Raw genomic sequence first — 23,708 nt, 5'->3', positions numbered from 1 at the left:
AATAGAGTCACCCATTCAGAATATGAAATTTACACTCCTTGTGTGGGAGATTAAGTTCATGTCTTCCATGGAGGTGTATGGATTTCAACTGGAATAGCCCAGCTGATTGAGTTGGTTTAGGTGAGTGAGTTATTGAGTAAATGAGTGAGTTTCTTTCCTTACCTGTCTTATCAACTTCTGTACAGCTGACATCACCATTAGACCACGCCATACAATGGGTGATTTTTCATCTACCAAGAAACCCATAGACATGCTGTGAAAATGGAGGTGAAAACGATTATAATATTTATAACAAAAACACCAAAAGCAGCCTTAATTTTATTTTCGGCTGTCGTCAAACTTAACTGATCTGACCCACAATGAGCTATTCCAGTTGAAATCCTTACACCCCCTATGGAAGATATGACCTTCATCTCCGACATAGGGAGTGTGCCTTTCAAATGGGGTTACCTGAATGGATGACTACATTTGAAATCAACAGTCCCTGTATGAAAGATAAAGGTCACATCTGCAATTAAATTATTTATTTTCTTGACCCTAAACCCTTCATAACAAAATGGGAAAACACAAATTCAAAGGTTTGGAACTTTTAACCTTTAATCATGCTACATTTTTGTGGGGATTTGGGCTCCTTGCACAAAGTCCACACAAACAGATGTCTCATGTGTTTCTTGTATACAAAAAAGCAGACAAACGAAGTATTTTTTTTCAGTGACACTTTCAGGATATGTCAAGTGTGTGCTAATGATGAAACCTATTAAATTTGAATGGTAGTCGACATCTACAAAAAGAATAACGAAGTATTCAGAATTGTACTAATTTAGTTGGACGTTCACAAAGTCACCCAATATTATACCTTATTAATCTGCATTGGCAACTCTGTATTCCGTGCGATCCAACCAGAGGTTGGTCCATATAGTCGTGCACATAGTCGTGCATAGCCGGTTTTGCCTACCGTTGCCATTGGTTACGAATTTATACTTCTATCTCAGACTGGCTGAGGGCCAATCAAGTGGAAGTTGCCCAATAGTCATGATAGTATATCCCCCCATTGACTCGGTCGCTTTTAGAGTCGTAAAGATGTGGTATAGACTTGCCAGTCTCGTGTACGCCGTTTGTACACAGAGACTGGCTTATGCCACTGTGTGTGTCATTGGGATCTATACAAACGTAGCAAAATTTTTTTTTGCAATTGAGTCAATTTATATAAAAAAAAAAAAAATGTAGACATTTATATAGCGCTTTATGCCGTAAACAGCCTCTAAGCGCTTTACATTTATTCCGCCGTCATTAGAATATGTCGGAACCACGTTTGCAGCCTACAAGTGGCGAGGGTCCATCAGTACAACGACTGTGACTACCCCTAACAGCTTCCCATTGCACCTGGGTGGGGTGAGGCAAGCGAGGCAAAGCGCCTTGCCCAAGGGCGCAACACGGTGGTGGGACGGGAATCAAACCCACGCACGTCGAGCAAGCTCTCAGATTATGAGTCCAAGGCCGTAACCACTGAGCCACCAATATTGGTACTCACATATCTGATTTCTAAATCATAATTATCCTGTTAAATGTATCCAAGTACCTTACACTTGGAATTTGTGATACTTCAAAGATAATTTTTGAGCCATCAACCTTACGAGATGAAACAATGCAAGTCACAAGATCTCGCGAGATGACCCACCTCTTTTACAGCCGGTTTCTGTCTTCAAGTCATGTTCACGATACAGCCACGTTGCACTCTGGGGTCGAGACTAATCAGTTACGTCGTTAACAACGAGTAAACAAAATGGCTGGGAAAACGGAGGAAATTGTGTCCTTAAAAGTGTTTCAGCGTGACCGTGACGATCAGAAACCTCAAAAAACTATTTTTGTTGGGCCGCGCTTGATATGCTAATGATATACAGGTACATTGTAGGATATAAATTGGATGGTAAATAAGCCAAATATTGCAAGAAATCTACTCGCTAGAATCCTAGCGACCCCGCAAAAAAATGACCGTCCATGCGAATGTAATATTGAAATCGTAAAATCCCTACTATACTAAAATGCAGCAAACCTTTTACGAGCGCGACTACCGTGATGTTGCAAATTCGGCGCTAACAACGCGTACGGCGCACAGTTCATTCATAAATTTACACTCAGCAACAATATATCGCCTTAGCAGCCAATCAGACACAAGTGCGTGCAACGCAGTATATACGCGATGTATCCTTACAATACGCGCTCGTCTAAGGTTTTCTGCATTTTAGTATAGTAATAGACCTACTTGTCACTAATCGTGGCGCGTGATCAAGTCGTGATAAAAAGGTCAAAGTGGCTGATCAATGTGTGGGCAAATGTTCAAGTGGCTTTTTGACCAATCGGCTTTCTAGCAGTAAAATATGGGGACCAATCAGGTTGTATCAATGTGATACCAATAAACTATGATGTAGGGGAAGGTGGGGCATAACGGACCCCCGGGGCAAAACGGAACCACCTGGAAAAATAGGCCTTCGCAATACTGCCGTCTATGCAAATTATATTGAGGAACACAAGTATGGCTACGAGGATTTACAACAAAATTTTATCTGAAACAATCCACTGACATTCGAGCAAGATCGAGTCAAAAAATAACTTCCCGTCTGGTGTAAGATATGTAGATGTTTAATGCGCTGAAATTTTACTTCATTAATATCGGATTCCCAAATAATTGTGTATATTGTAAACACGAAGGTACTAGCCATGAGCTGTATTAAGTGCATGGCCTATATGCTACGATGTATTATGCATGCAACCTATTTCTAAAAAATCGGGTATGGGGCAAAACGGAACCCTAGGTGTGGGGCATAACGGAACAGGGTTCCGTTTTGCCCCGGGCGTTTTGTCCCACAGATGGGTTCCGTTTTGCCCCATTGGACATAACTTGTCTTCACTCAAGGAAATGTAGGCGTTATCTAGGGGCCTACTCGAACATGGTAAACACTTCGCTGAAACATAGACATATAACTAGACCTACAGATAGAATTAATGATTAAAAGTTAACCACTTACTCCACAGAGATGGTAGGCCTACTGAATATTTCTTTCTGATCAAATATTGGTCATACATATTATAGGCCTACTAGGCCTATAAGAAGTTAACCACTCACTCCACAGAGATGGTAGGCCCACTAATATTGTAACTGAATATAGGCCTACATATAACTAGGCCTATAGGGCCTACCGATGGAACAACTGATATAAGTTTACACCCAGGGTGCCGTTTTGCCCCATAGGGGGGTTCCGTTTTGCCCCGATAGTGGGGCAAAACGGTTTTTTTTGTTGAAAATATTTCTTCATTTTTATAAAAAATTGTAAGATTCAAGTTATATTGGTTAATGGTATATTAAAGGTAAATACAAACTTCAACTGAACATATAATTTTTACAGTCATATTACTTATGGTGACGTCACAGAGCATCCTCAAAGTTAAGTGTTCCGTTATGCCCCACCTTCCCCTATGACTCATCTTGTTAGGCCTACTAAAAATAAAATTCGGTTTCCGGTAACCCGCCCGCCCTCTTTTTTGGTGCCGCAAAAAAAATAATTTATGCCACTTTTGGAAAAAATAAAATTTTTCAAGAGTCGTCGGTGTCGAAATTCTGACATGAAATAATTTATGCCACTTTTGGAAAAAATAAAAAATTTCAAGAGTCGTCCGTGTCGAAATTCTGATAGGGCCTATGAAGTTGTTGGAAATCACATTATTTTATTTTCCCCCGACTTTCTGCCATTCAATGATTAAAGAAATACAGTTGAATTGATAGATAATATTTATCGCGATATAGGCCTAGGTCTATGCACAACTATTTTATTTATGAAAACAGCGTGCAGCAGGACTCGTAATATTAAGTAGGCCTACAACTATTGAAAAACTATTGAACTACCCAGCAAACACAAAAACGTTTTAAAAACGTTTTAAATAAGTTATATTTTGGCTTTTGGTTTAGCTAAAAACGTTTTAATAACATTAAAATGTCGGGTTATATAAAGGTCATGATAACGTTTTAAAACGTTTTGTATGAAACCACAATACAACAATATTTTTCAATGTTTTCAAAAAATGTTATTGTAAACTATTTTTACAAACATTTTTGCCAAATATTGTGTCAATACTTAAATAACATTATGTTAAAATGTTTGAACCCAGCAAACACAGAAATGTTCTTAAAATGTTTTTTTCAAAACCTTTTGTCGGGTTATATAAAGGTCATGAAAACGTTTTTAAAACGTTATTGAAAATATTTTGGGCAAACATTTTTTCGCAAATATTTTTCAACCCCAAAATAACATTCTGTTTAGAATGTTTTGTATCAAGTTTTCAAGAATGTTTTTTGGAATGTTATTAAAACGTTTTTATACCCTTTATATAACCCGACATTTAAACGTTTTCTGTAAAACATTTTTGTTTGCTGAGCAGTAGATTATCAAAAATGTTTTTAAGGTTATGAAAATGTTTTATACTCTTAATATACCCTTTATATAACCCGACATTTAAACGTTTTCTGACAACCTTTTATAACCTTTTGCGAATGAGTCGAAAACGTTTTGTGTTTGCTGGGTATTTTGTCTGTGTCCGCAAAAAATTTGATAAAAACGGTAATAGTAGGCCTAACACTATAAGACAAAGGCCTAACGCTCATTAAATCGGTGTTGTTGTCGAACTAATTCCCTTTTAGCTCGTATTAAAAAGAGCAAGTAATAAAAAGTTAAAATGCTAAAAATGATGTAGGCCGAAAAATTGTGTAATCTTGTCCTAGACACTCAACGATAAACCCCTATCAAGTATGAATAAAAGACTGTTCATTTCAATTTATAAACGTTGAGGAAGTTGTGCATTTTGTCAGCACCGATATAATAAAAATTAAAATAACTAACCTGGCAGATTTCAGGATTAACCAACATTTATTTTCTCATGCCGCTCGCCCAGGCCTGCATATTATCCCGTCAAGAAACTCAACCCTAGGCCTACCTTTTTCAACATGTAAATATAATTCCATAGCGATAAATAGTGAACGTTGCATTGAAGATGAGGATACTTGGATGATACAGATATTAAGCACATGTTAAATGGGGGGTATGGGGATGTCCCAGTTTGTTTTACAAGGGCAATTATTATTTGACCCAAACTTTTTGGTGGGTGGGTTCATCATGACCCGAGACTGAACAAGTTTGTATTGGTTAATGGGTCAAGGTCATCCAGGGGTCATCTGAGGTCAAATTAGTAAAAACTATCATATGGGCATGAAACTTGATAGGGTAGATTCAATATTTAGAGCCAAATTTGTGGAGGGTAATTTCAGGGGTCACCAAAGGTCAAATTAGTAAAAACTGTCATATGGGCATGACAATTGGTTAGTACAGTCAACATTTAGAGCCAAATTTTTTTGAAGGTCATTTGGGGTCACCAGAGGTCATCTGAGGTCAAATTAGTTAAAACTGTCATATGGGCATGAAACTTGGTTAATACAGTCAACATTTAGAGCCAAATTTTTGAAGGTCATTTGGGGTCACCAGAGGTCATCTGAGGTCAAATTAGTTAAAACTGTCATATGGGCATGAAACTTGGTTAATACAGTCAACATTTAGAGCCAAATTTTTTGAAGGTCATTTCGGGGTCAACAGAGGTCATCTGAGGTCAAATTAGGTTAAACTGTCATATGGGCATGAAACTTGGTTAATACAGTCAACATTTGGAGCCACATTTTTGAAGGTCATTTCAGGGGTCAACAGAGGTCATCTGAGGTCAATTAGGTTAAACTGTCATATGGGCATGAAACTTGGTTAATACAGTCAACATTTAGAGCCAAATTTGTTGAAGGTAATTTTGAGGTCACCAGAGGTCATCTGAGGTCAAATTACTTAAAACTGTCATATGGACATGAAACTTGGTTAGTACAGTCAACATTTAGAGCCAATTCTTTTAAGGTAATTTCGGGTCACCAGAGGTCATTTGAGGTCAAATTAGTTAAAACTGTTATAATGGGCATGAAACTTGGTTAATACAGTGAACATTTAGAGCCAAATTTTTTAAGGTCATTTCGGGGTCACCATATGTCATCCGAGGTCAAATTAATTAAAACTGTCATATGGACATGAAACTTGGTAAGTACAGTTTACATTTGAGCCAAATTTTTTGAAGATCATTTGGGGTCACCAGAGGTCATCTGAGGTCAAATTCGTTAAAACTGTCATATGGGCATGAAACTTGGTTAATACAGTCTACATTTAGAGCCAAATTTTTTGAAGGTCATTTGGGGTCACCAGAGATCATCTGAGGTCAAATTAGTTTAAACTGTCATATGGGCATGAAACATGGTTAGTACAGTCAACATTTAGAGCCAAATTTTTTGAAGGTCATTTTGGGGTCACCAGAGGTCATATTAGTAAAAACTGTCATATGGGCATGAAACTTGGTGGATACAGTCACCATTTAGAGCCATATTTTGGTAAGGTCATTTGGGGGTCACCAGGGGTCATCTGAGGTCAAATTAGTAAAATGTTGTATTGGCAAGAAACCTCTGTCGAGATTTGATCCCCAAGTCAGGTAAACGTAAAAAATTGGTTTGATTTACACTTATTGATTTCACGTTCAAGTCATTAACTGTTTACAAGTTAATATTATATTTGACTATTTTTGGATCCCAAAAGTTTGGTTATGGACCCCTATTTTTTGGATTTAAGATAAGAGGGTCCATTTGGAGTTTGGACTCCTTACTTTTTTCTACCCTAATTATGGTCATTTCAAAATATTATTTTATCTGTTTAGTGTTTTGTATTGCATAAATTTCCAAATTGTATGTAGCAGTTTTCTATAATTGCACAAACAGAAAAAGCTTTTATATATAGACAAGAACAGTGAATGACAGAGAGTAGGTAAATGATATTGGACAGTACGACACACTTGTGTAGTATGAGAAGAGCTTTTGCGATTGAGACCCCGAGTCATACTGTTTTTCTATTGGCTAGCCTTCAAGTGTTAAATTGGGTCGAAATTTCAGTATGTGTAAATAATTTTTTTTTCCTTCCTTCCGTCCCAATTTTTTTTCAGAGCATGTTACCGGAAACATCATTTTATTTTTATTTAGCCTTATTTATATTATGGCGTAAATACGTTTTTGTGCATTGCCGTCCACGGGATATTATAAAAGAAAAATCGATTTTGCCCAACCCCCCCCCCCCCCCCAAACCTGTATAATAAACACATCAAGGAAATTGGTACTTGACTTGATGAATGACTCATCGTGTTGAGCGAATTGATGATGATGATAGCGATTACGTAACGCTATGACACAAGTTTTTGTACATTGAAACGCCTACAATGTTGTATCGGTAAATAATAATTAATTTAAATGATGTTGCGACGCCTATGCTATATTCCATGTTTTTGTTTACACCACGCCAAAGAAAGCGTCACATCGCCCGTCAGTGAGTGAGGATTGCCAAACCAGCGATTTGGTAGCCCAATTGGGCGACTTTTGAAGATTTTCCCACGACTTTTGACAATTTCCTGTCCCATAGAAACCAATGGTTAAGAAAAAAATTGGGCGACTTTTCAACATTGGCTCCCCGCGACTTCTGATAGTTTCATGTCCCATAGAAACCAATGGTAAAGAGAAAAATTAGGCGACTTTTTCGATTATTTGACCCATAATTCGGGCTGAAATCTTTTGGCAACCCGGGCCGTCACTTCCCTTCAAAGTATCCACTGCAGACAGGCGTGTAATTAATTCGGTCAAATCGGTCTCATTCATCAACAAACATTATACATTCAACTTCTATTCAACAACTATTTCACCAGGCCAAGTGTCCATGCTCCTATGTTTTCCTTCAACCTTTACAAACCTCTACCGTCTACCTCATTTTAACTCTCTAACCTCTCACTTTCCCTTCTTACAAACATTTAACTAATTACCCCCACCCATCGACTCGCCAAATCCCCACAAGGTTCTGAACAGAAACAAAACATACATCACCCAACCTAAACCAATCAATCACAAACACCATCAATGATCACCCAAACACATGTACCATTCAGTACCAAAACAAACCACCAAAGCAGAGAACCGCGAAGCCCGAGAACCGCTCTAGTTCTCAATGGGACCCTAACCACTTTTATTGTGCAAGGTATACCCTTTTTCTTAAATTTCCTTCAAAGTGTTTTAGATACCCTATCACAATACATATCCCCAGCTTCTGATTATGAAAACAGCGATGAAATTGCACTTTTGATAATAAAAAAAAGTCTGAATAAGCCTGAAAACAGTGTGAAAGTGGCCAGAATGGCCTTAAAAGGGACTGAAAATAAAAGTAACTGTGTAAATTTGGACTACAAAAAAGCCTGATTTCAGGCAAAAGCCTGAAAACTTGCATCCCTGTGAAAAAGACCCACACATGAATCGCTAGTCATGCTAACACCCCCCCCCCCTCCCGAATATATATTAAGATTAAGATTAAGAAATACTTACCATGATATGCCATAATTTTTCAATGGTTGCATCAATTTCTCTGGGGAAGGATATAGAGAAATATGAGATTGTGATAAAAAATTAATTCCTTGGAAGATTAAGGGAACAAACCCAAAGTTCAATGATGTCCTATAAATGTAAGTCCTTTCGTTAGGGGGAGGAGGTTAAAAAGTCCAATGGTCAAAGTTCATGTTTCGGGTTGGAATTTTCAACATTTAACACATCTGTTTCAGGTACGGGGTCAGCTTCCTAAGGAAAGTACTTTCGTTTATAGGATATCATCAAACTTTTGGTTTGTTCCCTAACAAGAATTATTGTGCATCACCACATGAACAGTCAACCAAATTATCACCAACTTAAAGACAGTGTAAACACACACATACCATGGACCTAACCCAAAACTCACATGATCCATACTATCCAACTGTGACCCTACCTATACCCGTATATACCCCTCAAGCGTGGAGCTCCAGCATATGTATTTTTACATTACATGTATTTGCGATCTTCTGAATATAGTCATTTTGCAGAAGACCTCTTTGGTTGGTGTGTCCATGTTTGTTCAGTACGCTTTCTCTGTGTGTTCTCATTTATTCCGTATACTTCCTGTGTGTGTCCTCATTTGGATAACCATACAAACAAACTCACATGCACCCCAACACAACTTTACACATTCCCGCACTAAAGGTTTGTTCATACTACCACCGCATTTGCGATGCGTTGCTTTGCGATGCCGATATATCGATTACTTTTTGCCGCAACTTGACGCAACTCGTCGCAATTAAAAGTTAAAATGTATTTAACTTCATTGCGATATCGCAATGCAGTAGTTTGCAGTACGATTCAGTGCGGCATCGCACCGCATCGCAAAGCACCGCATCGCAAATGCGGTGGTAGTATGAACGATCCTTAACAGAACCTACTTATGAGATTAATGTATCAGTGGCATAGATTTCTTTTTGACATTGGAGGGATGGGGTTGGAAAAAAATTCTTGAAGCATAGTGAACCCAGCACTATATTTAGCGACAGAATATTGGTACAAATGTGCATGAAGCATGCAAAAAACGTATTGAAGTTAAAATGGTGAAATATGGTGCAAAAGTGGAACAAATTCATGCGAAGAATGCAATAACTCCAAATATGAGGTTAATTTGGTCAGAAACCCATATACAAAATTTGTGGGGAGGGGGGTTGATTGTATGGACCATCCACGCTTATAAAAATATTGGGGGTTTATCTCCCCCTCCCCCCAGATTTACGCCTATCACTGCCTATGGAATGTATTAAACCATACTTACGTGCATTTAACTCTGGTTCTTCATTACTTAAATTCATCATACGTGGGATTGATGGTCCATAAATATCTGCATCTAATAATCCAACTGACTTAGACTGCAACATACATGTATAGGAATTAAAGTTTGTGTTAGAATCAATCATATAATTGTGGGGAGCGGAAATTAAAAAACGTATTTATTTACAGAACAAAATTTCAAATTAGAAAATTCAACTAATGGTAATGATGAATTTTATTTACAGTGAATCTTCATCCGAAGCAAAAATAGTAAAAGTTAGTGTTCCCACATGACACAGCATGTTACAAGTTTCATACATATGAAAGATTTGAACATTTCCGTAAAAATATTATCAGGAAGTCTTCCTGTACAGATAGAAACAATAATTTGATACTCTGGAGGAAGCAATTTCAGGCAAAGATCATGAAAGATGGAGAATGAAATGATTGGCGGAATGAAGTGATTTGGATAGGAGTAGAAGACAAACACCATGAACAAGGATGAAGGGGCCTACAGACTTGACTAAATTTCTGATCAACTTGGTAACCAGAAAGTGTGTGAGGCCATCGAAACCAGACAAAAGTGATGCTAGAAGTATGCTAACATCTAGAAACACCAGAGCAGGGAGAACAAGATTCCTGACAAGAAATGAGATATTTAAGTATCAACTAAAAATTGTTGTTGTGGGTTTTTTTTATCTACAGGTACAAGAACATTTTCTGCTAGTTATAATGAATTTCACTTTCATTTCATGATGTCTATAATAGATCTTGATCACACTATGATTAATTGATAATTATTGTTCCATCTTTACTTACTCGTTTGCAGAAAATCAGAATTAAGTAAGAATGTTTTAAAGGCCCATTCAGTGATTTGCTCATCCGGACGATCATAAAAATCATCAAAATTCAGATTTTGGTATCTTTGTCATTGTCATAGATGTGCTAACATAGTCTGCGAGTGGTTCAGCCGAAAGCCGTGTATTTAAGACAAAATAAGACATTTTACACAAATCTGTAATTTAGATACTGACAGTATACATGTATTTGAATGGGGCTTCAACTTTGTCAGTACTGCTGTTTTCTTTGTTTTTTGACACATTTTTGACAAATTTTTCATTTCAAAAATACCAGATGACAATTTGAATGACTTATCCTTCACTTTTAAGCAATTTATAAACAATTTTAATTTTTTCACACTTGCGCTGGGATCACTGAAATGGGTCTTTAAGAGTCAAATCAACTATGTCTCAGTGCATATTGTGAGCATCAAGTTTTTATAAATTTATGCATAAAACAATGTTGGTGGTTACTGACCTGACTTGCTTTATGGTACATGTACCTTCAGATATGACACATCACTTTTTCTGGGGGAGAGGACTTGATTTATTGAAGTACCGTACATGTACGACCACACTTACCCTGTCATTGGAAGCAATGCCTAAAGCTAGGTTAACTGGAAAGCAAATAAACAAAACAAAAGTTAATAAACAATAACAGTTATACACACAAAGATTTGCCACTTGGAACTATAATGTTATTTTGATTTAAGATTTTACCCAGTGCTTATATTTAATATTTGCTGTAGGTTTAGGATTTTAGACTCGGGTTTAAGACAAGGTGTAAGACTACATGATGGGTATGCATGGATACAATAAGGGTTAGTTTAAATTAGGAATTGCACCAGAAAATGAAATGAAGCCCATTAGCGAAAACTGTGAAAATGAGGAAAATTATTGTTGATATGATATACAGGCTAGGGCGATGCACATATTGCAAATTTTTGGTCACTTTTGTCCCAGTATTTTGAGCCAGTGCAAACCTCTGAAACTCTTAAACTATATGTGTACATAAAATGGCCTGGGTGGGTTGGTTTGGGTGCTGGGTTTTATACATGGATCCTTGGTGTTTCTCTACAGATTTAAAAGTATAAGTAGTCAATGACCAAAATTTCTTCCCACAAGGTAACAGGCGTATTGCATAACAATAGATACAGCTTGGAGGCTAATCAATCTCCTTGTTATATACAAGTGTATTGTGGGAAGGAATTTCGGTCAAACTGACTTCTGGTAGAAAAACCCAGGATCCATGTATTGTGTGCTTATCACATACATCATTTGTGACACGGTCCATACCGAGCCTGGGACCTAACTTCCTAAGTGATGCAAAGCAAGGACCGAATTGCTATCACCCGGCTAACCAATTTCTTCATAAAAAGACCTACCTGCTGTAGTAGATTTGCCCACACCTCCCTTTCCAGATGCAACAACAATGACTTGTTTCACTCCGGCAATTGGCCATTTCTTTGGGAGTCCTCGTCCTGCTAATTTTTGTTGTCGTTCTTCTTTAGTTTCACTGCTACTTCCACTACCTGTACCCTGTCAATAGAAAAGATCTTCACTTAACCCCATGAAAGCTACCTGCTGATTGGCCAAAACGAATATTGTGTCCAATTTTGAGCCAATCAAGGAGGGTATTTAATAAGATTATCTGCAAATGCAAGTTTCACCATAAATAGTTTAAATCCTAGTCATAATTGGCAATTGAAATGAGCATTTCAAGTTATCAACCAATCAGTAATGCTGTTAGATGACCAGTAGTGTCCAGGGGGTTAAACAACAGGAATTAACAAATGACAAATTTGCTCACCAATTCGCCACTTGCACGGTTCCGCCATTATGCACTATATGCGGGGAGAGCCTCGAACTGGCAGCATACATGAAAGGAAGAATTACGTAACCTTACACAGAATGTTATATGACTGGTTCAATTCCCATTCATGTATGCTGCCAGTTCGAGGCTCTCCTCGCATATAATAGTGCATAATGGCGAACTGCTGTAAGTGGCTTAATAGCTTCACATTAAAGGCTAGAGACCTTTATATTCAAAATCAGATTCGCTGAAGTATGACACCTTGTAAAGCAATGGTAGTTCAGAAGTAAACACAGCCGATCATGACGGGCGATCGCATCAAAACTTTTGCTAAAATTGCACTTCCAACTTTGACAACAAAATTTTATACTGTTCAAAAAATAGGCAAATTTTACTTCAAAGATACAGTTGACTCATTGCAATAACTTTCATCAAAATTTCAGAAAATTAACAGAATAAATAGCATCAGTTGCAAAAAATGTCAACACTGTCCGACCGAAAAGTGATAGCTACGTACTCTAGCCAGTGGCAGCGCTATGGGGGGGGGGGGGGGGCAGGGGGAGGGGGCAAGGGCCCAAATATTTTTCTTGCCCCACCCCCACATTTGAGGCAAAAACCCAACATCACACAAATGTCCACTTTTTGCGGCAATTTTGATATAAAATTGGATCGATTGAGCCCATATTTATTGGTCGAGCTATGAGTTTTAAAATATTGGACGAGACGTAGTCGAGTCCAATATTATAAAACTCATAGCGAGACCAATAAATATACATGTAGGGCGTAAAGCATCCCATTTTATCATTATTATGTTTTGGATCCAATATTTTCACACACTTGGATTCATCAAAACATAATAATGTGCAAAATTGGTTGATCCCCACATTACGTCAAAAGCGGGTCAGTCATATTTCTATAGATTGGTTGCTAATTTCTATTGAGTTGATTTCTACTGTGACGTACACGCAACTATTCAATTCTCACTCACTTCAATGGATGGTGAATAGAAATGATGGCCATTGAGGTTGTGTCAATGAAGTCAATATATCATAAGGTCATGTGTCATATGGTGGAACCCAGAGTGAGAGGCATTACATTTTTCTCTCCTATTACAGATTTAACTTGTTGCTACAGAGCTATTCCAATTGCATAAAGTTTGGGCTCATTATACAGCTTAATTATTCTACTTGTCAAATATGTTTTACAAATTGAAATTATCATTTGTTTAATTAGTGAAAAATGTTAACATGTTAACAAGGATAAACCTAGAAGATAAGTGGTGGAGGATAAGTGATGGAAGAGTGTGCAATCTCTATGAGAAATGTTGTGGCAACATGATATCTTTTTGAATTTTAAATTTGATCAATGTTTCCAAATTCTGTGCTATTACATACATGTATGTAATATGCAAATGATATCTCAAATCAAAGCTTGTTCATTCATTCATATTCAACTAAAGATTTGATACCGGTATTTTTCATATAATTTACAAGTACTCAGTGAGTAAGTACTGCAAGTCACAAGAACCACAATTTTTCCCTATTCACTACACACAAATGCCAAATTTTTAGTCACAACATGCATTTTAGCTTTAAAGTTTTTTTTTCGGTTTTTAGTGTGTCCTGGACCTAGACCTAAATGCTAGGATCATTAATGGAAAAAAAAAAAAAAAAAAAAAAAATTCAAGATGTTTTGTATTTTTAATATGAAAATTGATACTTTGTATTCATGTCATACTCTATTAATGATTTCAAAATGCATTCAAATTCAATGCATTTTGAAATCATTAATAGACTATGACATGAATACAAATTATCAATTTTCATATTAAAATACAAAACATCTTGAATTTTTTTTTTTTTTTTTTTTTTTTTTAGGTCAACCATGAATGATCCTAGCATTTAGGTCTAGGTCCAGGGACACTACTAAAACAAAAAAAAAACTTTAAAAATTTTTTAAAAAACAAAAGTAAGCGGGTACCGGGCACAAAATTACCCGAAAATCCCAACCCTAATTTTTGGAAAGCATTTTACCACAGTTAATATGCAGGATACACTCTAAAGAAATTATTTTCAAAAATATAACAAACATTTGGTGCATAAACTTAATTACTTTTTCGCACCTTGTATCACCACTTCGGTCAATCATAACATAGCAAAACTATACATTTTATTGAAGCTCATGGTGTGGCCTGTAACAAAATAAAATTAGATTTCTTTTCAGTCATTTAAATTTTAATATCAGTAGCAAATGCAATCCACCAAAAAACGTTGACAACGTAAAAGAAAGCAGCAAGTTTAAAAGCCCCCACCTCGCTCACTTTTTGAAACTTGGTCCCATTTGTAAAAGATACTGATTTAATCTTTGTCATAATTATCAACTTAAAACATTTCCAGAAGTGTTATGTATCTTAAATGTGCCGATGCGATATTAAGTTGTTAGCATTCTGCAACGATCAGAAAGGTTATTATGTTGTTCTTGGCCAATATCCTATATATGTTTTGTTTTATAATAATTATTAAGTTCATGACCAATGATTGAATTAAACGAATAACAAGTAGGCATGTTAATGGCAATGATGCTATTGTTTAAACGTTAAAAACACTGATTTGCTGTTGATATTCAAAATGGGACCAAGTTTCAAAAAGTGAGCCGAGGTGGGGCTTTTTAAACTTGCTGCTTTTTACGTTGTCAACGTTTTTTTGGTGGATTTTCTTTCTTTTTATGAATGTAGCCAAGCAGCTCTAAGCTTGGAAAGTCATCGGGTTATGAAGTACTCCATAAAACGAATAAAACGAAAAATAGATGTTTGAAATTATGTTATCCTTGATTTATGACAGTAAATAATTTAATAAAACTTTATCAGCCGTTTATTTGGAAAACTTGCTGGTCACTGCTACACGTGACTGTAATGTTAATTGTTAATAGGATACATATACATTTTAATATACTTTAATTATTCAAGGCAACTAAGAAAATGTAAATATGAACAACACATACCCAATGTTGACGATGCCAGCGAGACACAGAGTCAGTCCGATTTACTTCAAATTGAAACTATGTAGCAAGGCTTATACTACGGACGCGTCTAAGTGCCACGACTTAGATAGCAAGATAATTATGTTTTAATGATTGTGGTTTTTGTAGCCCTGCGGGGCAATCTAGTTGGATATCCAAATTTCGCGGTTGATAATTCTTTGTAGCCCTGCGGGGCAATCTAGTTGGATTTCCCTATTAAGCGGCGGTTGCTGGCGGTCTTTCGCGGTTTGTAGTTTAAATTTCCCTCATTGTTCATGCCCTACCCTCTATCGGGGGTTAATTTATAGTTTAAGCTCGTTGGATAACTATACTTCATGTGTGTGGTTCTTTGTAGCCCTCTTGGGCAATCTAGTTGGATATCCAAATTTCGCGGTTGATAGTTCTTTTGTAGCCCTCTTGGGCAATCTAGTTGATTTCCTATTAAGCGGCGGTTGTTGGCGGTCTTTCACGATATGTGGTTTTAATCTCCCGTATGCTTCATGCCCTACCTTCAATCGGGGGTTAATTTATAGTTTAAGCTTGTTGGATAACTATACTTCGCGGTGTGTGGTTCTTTGTAGCCCTGCGGGGCAATCTAGTTGGATATCCAAATTTCGTAGTTGATAGTTATTTAGATTTTTAGATCTAGTTGGATTTCCCTATTAAGCGGCGGTTGTTGGCGGTCTTTCGCGGTTTGTAGTTTTAAGTTCCCTCATTCTTCATGCCCTACCCTCAATCGGGGGTTAATTTATAGTTTAAGCTTGTTGGATAACTATACTTCGTGGTGTGTGGTTCTTTGTAGCCCTGTGGGGCAATCTAGTTGGATATCCAAATTTAGTAGTTGATAGTTATTTAGATTTATAGATCTAGTTGGATTTCCCTATTAAGCGGCGGTTGTTGGCGGTCTTTCGCGGTTTGTGGTTTTGATTTCCCTCATTCTTTATGCCCTACCCTCTATCTGGGGTTAATTTATAGTTTAAGCTTGTTGGATAACTATACTTCACAGTGTGTGGTTTTTGAAGCCCTGCGGGGCAATATAGCTGGATGTCTCTATTGAGCGGCGGTTGTTGGTTGTCTTTCGCAGTTTGTGGTTTTAATTTGTTGGATATCCAAATTTCGCGATTTGTGGTTCTTTGTAGCCCTCTTGGCCAATCTAGTTGGATATCCCTAGTGAGCGGCGGTTTTTGGTGTTCTTTCGCGGTTTGTGGTTTTAATTTCCCTCATTCTTCAAACCCTGCAGTCTCGGGGTAATTTATAGCTTAAGCTTGTTGGATAACTTCTTTTTAGCCCCGCGGGGCAATTTAGGCGGATATCCAAAATTCCCGGTTTGTGGTTCTTTGTAACCATGTGGGGCAATCTAGTTTGACATCTCTATTGAGCGGCGTTTGTTGGCGGTCTTTCGCGGTTTGTGATTTTAATTTCCCTCATTCTTCAAGCCCTGCTCTCTATCGAGGGTTAATTAAATAGCTTAAGCTTGTTGGCTATCAAAATTTCGCGGCTTGTGGTTCTTTGCAGCCCTGTGGAAAATCTTGTTGCACATTCCTATAGGCTGTGCCAAGTTGTTCTGTATGTCTGTGGTGGGGACAGTCCCTCCTTTCAATAGGCCTTTGTGTATTTTTGCCGCTTTGCTAATTTGTCTTCACGTATGACTTTAATGGCCTTCCATATTTGGTTGTCTCTTTTTGGATACGTTTTTGTCCCTGCTGGCCTTCCATATTAGTGGAACAATTTTTCACACCTATAGAGTGTATGCAACAAACCAACCGGAACGGTAGAACAATTGAAATGACAGTCATGTAGGAATACAGTTCCACGATGAAGATGACAGAGGGACAGGTCTCTAGATCGATTCAACAACCATTCATACATATTACATGTTTTATTGTCCTATTATCATGCGAATCGCCCGTGGTAGGACAGAACTTTATTTCAATGAGAAAATATTGGTAACCTGATCTAGTTTCTTGTGTTATTCAGATTGTTGTGTTGTTCAGATTTAAATAAATAAAGAAAGTAATAAAGAGGTTTCTTTTATTATTTGTTCTGCTAGCGGCTGCACTATAGGGTTTTTTTTAATAGGCCCTTAATATAATATTTTAATAAACCTGAGAATCAAACATCTTGCTTTGATAAAAAAAATAATATCACAATAGCACTGGATGATTAAAATTGTATTATCCTTGATTAATGACAATAAAATTATTGTTTAATACAATATTGAAAAAAACAGTTGGTCATCCGGTTTCGAACTCGGATCCCCGGATCCGGAGTCGAACGCCGAAACCATTGAGCTACGGGACTCTGATATAAATTGCTGTTTCGAAGTACATTATTTATTATATGAATGGGTGTATCGTCCGGAAAGAACAAAAGAATTGTGAAAAAACTTGATTTTTTGGCGAATGGGGCTCAGAATTTTTATGTAGGGTATCTCAGAAAACGCTAGGGTATAATTGGAAGTAAATCTGAAAAAGTAGTATGTAGGTGATTGCCCGCTAGTGCTGTAGCCTTGTCCAAAAATTCTGGATCAGCATTATTTTCCACTAATTTTCGCTATGAAATACCGGGTGAAATGAAGCAAAAGTGTTTGTTTATTATTAAACAATTGTTGACTGTAGGATTGGTGTCCCTTTTTGAATTAATGAGTTGTCAAGATATTACATTTGGGACTCTAAATAAAATTAAACATGGTTTTAGATACACTTTGTACCCAGCGAAAAATATCATAGAACAATAGAAGTCAAGTGTTTTAATGTTATAGGTGTAAATATAGTCTCGCGGGAGCATCTTAGTAGTCTTCTTTAACAGTCTTTTTTTAAAAACTTGCTGGTCACGGCTACCGCGTGACTCTAATAAATTATCAATCTACTAGTAAAATAAAGGTTTTTTCACAATATCACCCTATATATTTTCTTACGCACCCTGTAATGCTGTAATCTTTTATGGACTCAAAACTTTTTTGACCCCCCTTTTGTATACACCCAAACTTTTTGTACCCACCCCCCACACACACACACACCCACCACCCGCACACATATTATCAGAAGGTAATTCTTTACAAAAGCAGTTTCAACCTTGTTACAAATTTTAAAAAAAGATCTGCAGTACACTTATCATTTATCAGTGTCACTCTTATGTATCAGGGGCGTAGCCAGCTTTCTTGGTCAGGTGGGCCAAATAAAATTTCAGGGGTACAGACGAAAAACAATTGCAGTTGCTTAACATACATGCATGTACCAGTTAATTGTTTTTAGAGACTGTAGGCCCTACATGTCTTTGAGCTTCAAAAAAGTAAAGTACATGTAGGTAATGGGAATACGAATCCTGCACAAGAACAAATAAACACAATGGGGAACGATTGCTCGCTACGAGAGGAAACTGAATATATTATTTAAATAAGAAAGAATGAACAGTTTACCAACCCAAAGTGTTACAATTAAACAAGACAACAAATCCATAGGCTACCAGCTCCCACTGATAAACGGTGGTTAAAACTGGGTCTAATGTTGGCAGTCGAGGTATACAATACACACAAACAAATTACCTATCGTATGTAGACATAAGGCCTGTAAGAGTGACATTGATAAATGATAAGTGTACTGCAGATCTTTTTTTTAAATTTGTAACAAGGTCGAAACTGCTTTTGACTCTTAATTCAAAAAAGGCTTTACTGGATAATGCGTGTGCGTAGCGTGCAAAAATTGTGTATTTTACACTATTTTTGCCCATGAGCAGGATGAAAAGGGCTCTATTGTGTGCGCGTCGCGTGCACAAATTTTGTGTTTTACTTTTGACCCCCCTTATGGGTGTCAAAACTTTCTTGAGTCCCCCTTTAAGTTTTGCCATGACAAAAACTTTTTAACCCCCCCATGGAATTTTCCAGCAGCCCCCCGCACCAAGGTATTTATGAACGTTCCCTTAGATAAGAAATAAATCTTACGTAATACGTACGGTACGGGTATGTCTGGTTCCATACAGCAATTGCTAGTATTGCTGTCTGGTTAGCAGGTACGAATAATTCCGCGTGAATTGAGACGTCGGATCTGGTCAAACACAGAGGACTAGCCTACATCCCGTATCCTACTATCACTCAAACAAGCAAATCTCTTCACGAATTCACTCACCTTGCGATCCTATATCATCAGTTGAAACAAACATCTAAGTTTCCAAAAACAACTTTGTCATTCCTCAAAACTACAAATAACTTCATTAATAAAAAATTGAAATCCTACTAATTACCCGTTAGGCCCTTCACAATTAATTCTTAGTTTCCTGTTTCATGGTTGAAAACCAGGGATGAGGTTATTAATTATTAATTATCTTTTATTTTCTTTATTTTAAAATAAGTGGTCGCAACCTACATCAAGCCATTTTGACAAGGAGCATGCATTTAATTATTTTACTACTATGTTTGATTTTATACATAAGTAATGGTACAATTAGGTTCTATGTTTATTCATCATTATAGATGATATGATCAAAGTCAGAAAGTAGCAAATGGTAGTCATTAAAAGTTATTTTTAAAGTGAAAATCCAAAATATAAATAAAATAATTAAATATTTTGCAATTCTCTACTTTGGACGCGGGCGGGAAACAGGAAACTAAGAATCAATTGTAATTGGCCTTGTTGAAAATTTTGTTCGATTTATGTCAACCAAAAGAACGTACAAGTCGAGTTCAGTTGACCAAAATGGCATCTGCTGCCTCCTGTCACCTCAGATATGACGTCAGTATCAAGCTGCTTATTAAATATTCATGAAAAGGTCACAATCGGTGGATCGGATTGGTTGAAATCAACGCCACGTTTTTGACCTTACAGGGGTCAGAGATATGCATATTCATGTATGAAAACAGCGATGCGGATATAGTATCATCACCGAGACTGAGAAATGCGACATTTTCGATGTTTGTACCGGAGAATTTCAGACACGGAGACTCCGCGGAGATTTCTACAAATTCGTCCAAAGTAACCAAAGAAATAGCCCGAAACATCATGGCCCTGTTCCTTCCTCACTAGGGCCATGAATGCCCTAATGTACGTACGTAAAAACGGGGCACCGAGAAAACATGTCGCGGTGATGACGTCACACTGACAGCATCTATTTATAGGAAGAGTTCAAAACACGGCGACGATAACAGTCACAAGTCTGGTCTTTTACATCCTCAAATGTGCTCAAAATTTACGAACATGCACCAAATATGTTTTGTTTTTAGTCTCATCTTCACGTGAGGAATGGTAGGAAGTGGTATAATTTATGAGAAAAAGTGGTATTTTATGTGTACCCTGGACCAGATATGCTCAGGAGTCTCAGACCTTCGTACGGAGAAGGACAGTGGAAATCGTACGTAGTGACGGAGGTGTGAGTAGGCCTACCTCGGGCTACCAAAGAAAGGGTTGGGGATCGCATTTTTAACTATCACTAAATGTTTCGGAATTGAGGTCGGCTAAAAAGTAGACAGTTTCGGGGACTGTAATTGGTATCATAGATGTCACATTTTGAACAGTGAGCGATAAGTGACCAATTTGACGTTCAGCACAAGTGTTTATCTTTACTCAGGGTACGGTACGGGTACCGGTAATTGCATTGATTCTTAAAAAAATTTGTGTTTTCTACCTGTGACACCCTAGCTGGAAAAAAAGCCTGAAATACAGCAAGATGATGTAAGATAGTAAATGTAAACCTGTATTTTAAATCTAGGGTTAGCATTTATATGAATGAGTGAACTGAACATTGGTCATTGCTTCCGAATTCGACAATAGAAATTTAAACTCAAAAACAGACCTATCAAACATTAATGCACAGCAATAGCATTCATCATCATAATAATTTTACTACTTACAAATGGATCTTTGTGACTAGAAAAGTAATTCAAGCTTGAAAACGTTACATGTCGCCTCCGTAAATAAGACCCTAAAATTTGCTTCATGGGCGCCGCCATCTTTGATTTTCATGTTGAAATAGCGCCTCCTATCGGTTACATTGTGTATTTCTCTCCAGTAGGTGGTTAGCGTGGATTGTGGTACATTGTATTTCTTTCTTTTCTTTTTCTTTCCTTATAATCATTTTCTTTATAATCTTTCTCCTTCTTTTATCTCTTCATTTTGATCTTCTTTCTTTAATGCAGTAAATCATGTGCACCCAGGGCTTCAAAATTTTGTGGCAGGCCATAGGGAGAGGCAAGCCTGACGGTTGGCTTTTAAATAGGCGAAAATTTAATCTTTTTTGTTAATGCGTGCAATAGTCGCACCTAACGCAATGCACAACCATGGAAGAAAGAGATAAGAAGGAACCACAACGAACGCATTCACTTTGTCCACTCCCTTTACCGACATTTAGTTGACATTGTTATTCATGAGGATTTACTTTGATCAATACCTCGCGTTAAATAGGTGATTGGTATTGTACTCCATGTATTTGCATGTCTTCTGGAGCGTGTGTGAAGGATGATTTGAACTAATGACCTTCCGTGCAAGCACCCTGTAGGATTTTCTTTGGTGACGTGATCATCGGTCATTGATGGCCTACATCTTTTTCTTCCATTTTGCCCAATTTTTCCGAACTTTGATGACTTTTTTCTCAGAGTTGGCAGTCTTTGGTACTGAAACAAGTTAGCTAGTTACGATTATACACATATAAACTATTAAATTAAACAGGTTTTATGTACCGGACTCAACCGGAACATTGTGCATTATTTAAGAACATTTTACATCTATTTTTCATCGAAAAAGTCACCAAAATCTTACCTTATTTGCTAAAGATGAAACTCAGCAAAGAACCGGCCGATTTTGAATACCTTTTCGATGTTTTATAGGACATTTTCTACACAACACGATCAAGAAAACAGTTTGACTGTAGATCCCAAAACAAAGCTACTATACATGTTCAGAGCATCAGTGAAATTCCATAATCTTACTTCTGGGTAGCGTTTGTTTGTTCGTGGATGGGTTTGTTATAAATTTTTTCCAGTAATGAATTTGCCAAGCATCGATCGCGGTAAATGGATCATACATGAAAGTAAGTACCATTGATAGCTTTTCTTTTCATGCGTCAATAGATAAGCGGATTAAAACTTGGCCGATCGAAGTCGTTGTGGTTCCTTCTCATCTCTTTCTTCCATGGCACAACTAAGGTTTGGTTAGCATATGTAAGGCAGGAAAAAAAGACATTGTGTATTGATATAGAATGTTGTGCATCAGGGTCTTAGCTAGAAATTGAGGGTTGCCCGTCATTTGAATAAAATTGCCTGTCCTTATTTGACCTTTAAAACATTTACCAGACATCTATAGCCCATTGAGGGTTCAAAGAGTTCAAATATGTGCTGATATGTCCTTGTTCTACAAATTGGGCCTACTAAAAAGGGCAATTAGCTTCTCAAAACATACAATTTATAATATAGCATCTGTCAAAGGCATTAATTTTGCCCGTCCCAGGAGCAAACTGGCCGTCTAAAATTACGGCCAGATGGGTGGCTAGCTAAGACCCTGTGCGACTGGTGCACGCTTATTTTAATTTATGCAAGTGTGAGTTTGGGACTTGATTGACGCGCCCAGTAACAAAAGCCAATTAATTTCCAACTTTATATATCGAACAAACTATATTCTATATCAATACACAATGTTATGAGCAAAACTAGTTTGGCAGCGGTGGCAGCCTCAACATGATAAAGCAATTTTTGTGTTTCACCACATGATCAAACAATCTGGGTTCCTGGAATCTGGCACATGTGAAGGGGAGTTGGTATGGTTAAAAAGGAGGCAAGTGATTTTAGCATTCACCCCCCTGGAGTACACATAATTGCACAACCCTGAAGTGATAGTGGGGCATGTGAAGATAAAAATTGCCATTGTTGTGGCAATGAGAATCCGGTCATAAATTACCCACTTTATGCAAATCAATAACACACAAATTCATTAGCAATAAGAAGTGAGGGGGGAAGGGGAAAAAGGGAGGAAGGTGATTTTTTTTTTTTTTTTTTTGAGGGGCAAAATTGATGAAGATCATCAAACATGCAATGGCAGCACCAGGAATTATTTTTTGGGGGGGTGCATTGGGGTTCAAAGTGAACTTCAGGGGGACAAAATCGACAAATTTTGATATAAAATTGGATCGGTTGAGCCCATATTTATTGTTCGAGCTATGAGTTTTAAAATATTGGACGAGACGTACTCGAGTCCAATATTTTACAACTCATAGCGAGACCAATAAATATTGGGCGTAAAGCATCCAATTTTATCATTATTATGTTTTGGATCCAATA

General features: G+C 37.3%; 1 protein-coding gene across 1 annotated transcript in view; it reads right to left on the bottom strand.

Annotated features, from left to right (window-relative positions):
* LOC140138654 (iron-sulfur cluster transfer protein NUBPL-like) overlaps positions 1 to 21,390 on the bottom strand; it is a 28,170-nt gene extending 6,780 nt beyond the window's left edge. Inside the window, exons 1-6 of the mRNA XM_072160393.1 lie at positions 21,291 to 21,390; positions 12,003 to 12,156; positions 11,200 to 11,234; positions 9,783 to 9,876; positions 8,483 to 8,522; positions 163 to 253 (exon numbers count right to left, since the gene is read on the bottom strand). Coding sequence (XP_072016494.1) covers positions 163 to 253; positions 8,483 to 8,522; positions 9,783 to 9,876; positions 11,200 to 11,234; positions 12,003 to 12,156; positions 21,291 to 21,389 — 513 coding nt within the window. The 5' untranslated portion in view covers position 21,390. The remainder of the gene's footprint in view (positions 1 to 162; positions 254 to 8,482; positions 8,523 to 9,782; positions 9,877 to 11,199; positions 11,235 to 12,002; positions 12,157 to 21,290) is intronic.
* Positions 21,391 to 23,708: the final 2,318 nt, after the last annotated feature.

The sequence above is a fragment of the Amphiura filiformis genome, chromosome 18 (genome assembly GCF_039555335.1).
Source record: "Amphiura filiformis chromosome 18, Afil_fr2py, whole genome shotgun sequence".
NCBI lineage: Eukaryota > Metazoa > Echinodermata > Ophiuroidea > Amphilepidida > Amphiuridae > Amphiura > Amphiura filiformis.
The sequence above is the reverse complement of the archived record's forward strand: the minus strand, read 5'-3'. Positions and strand labels throughout refer to the sequence as shown.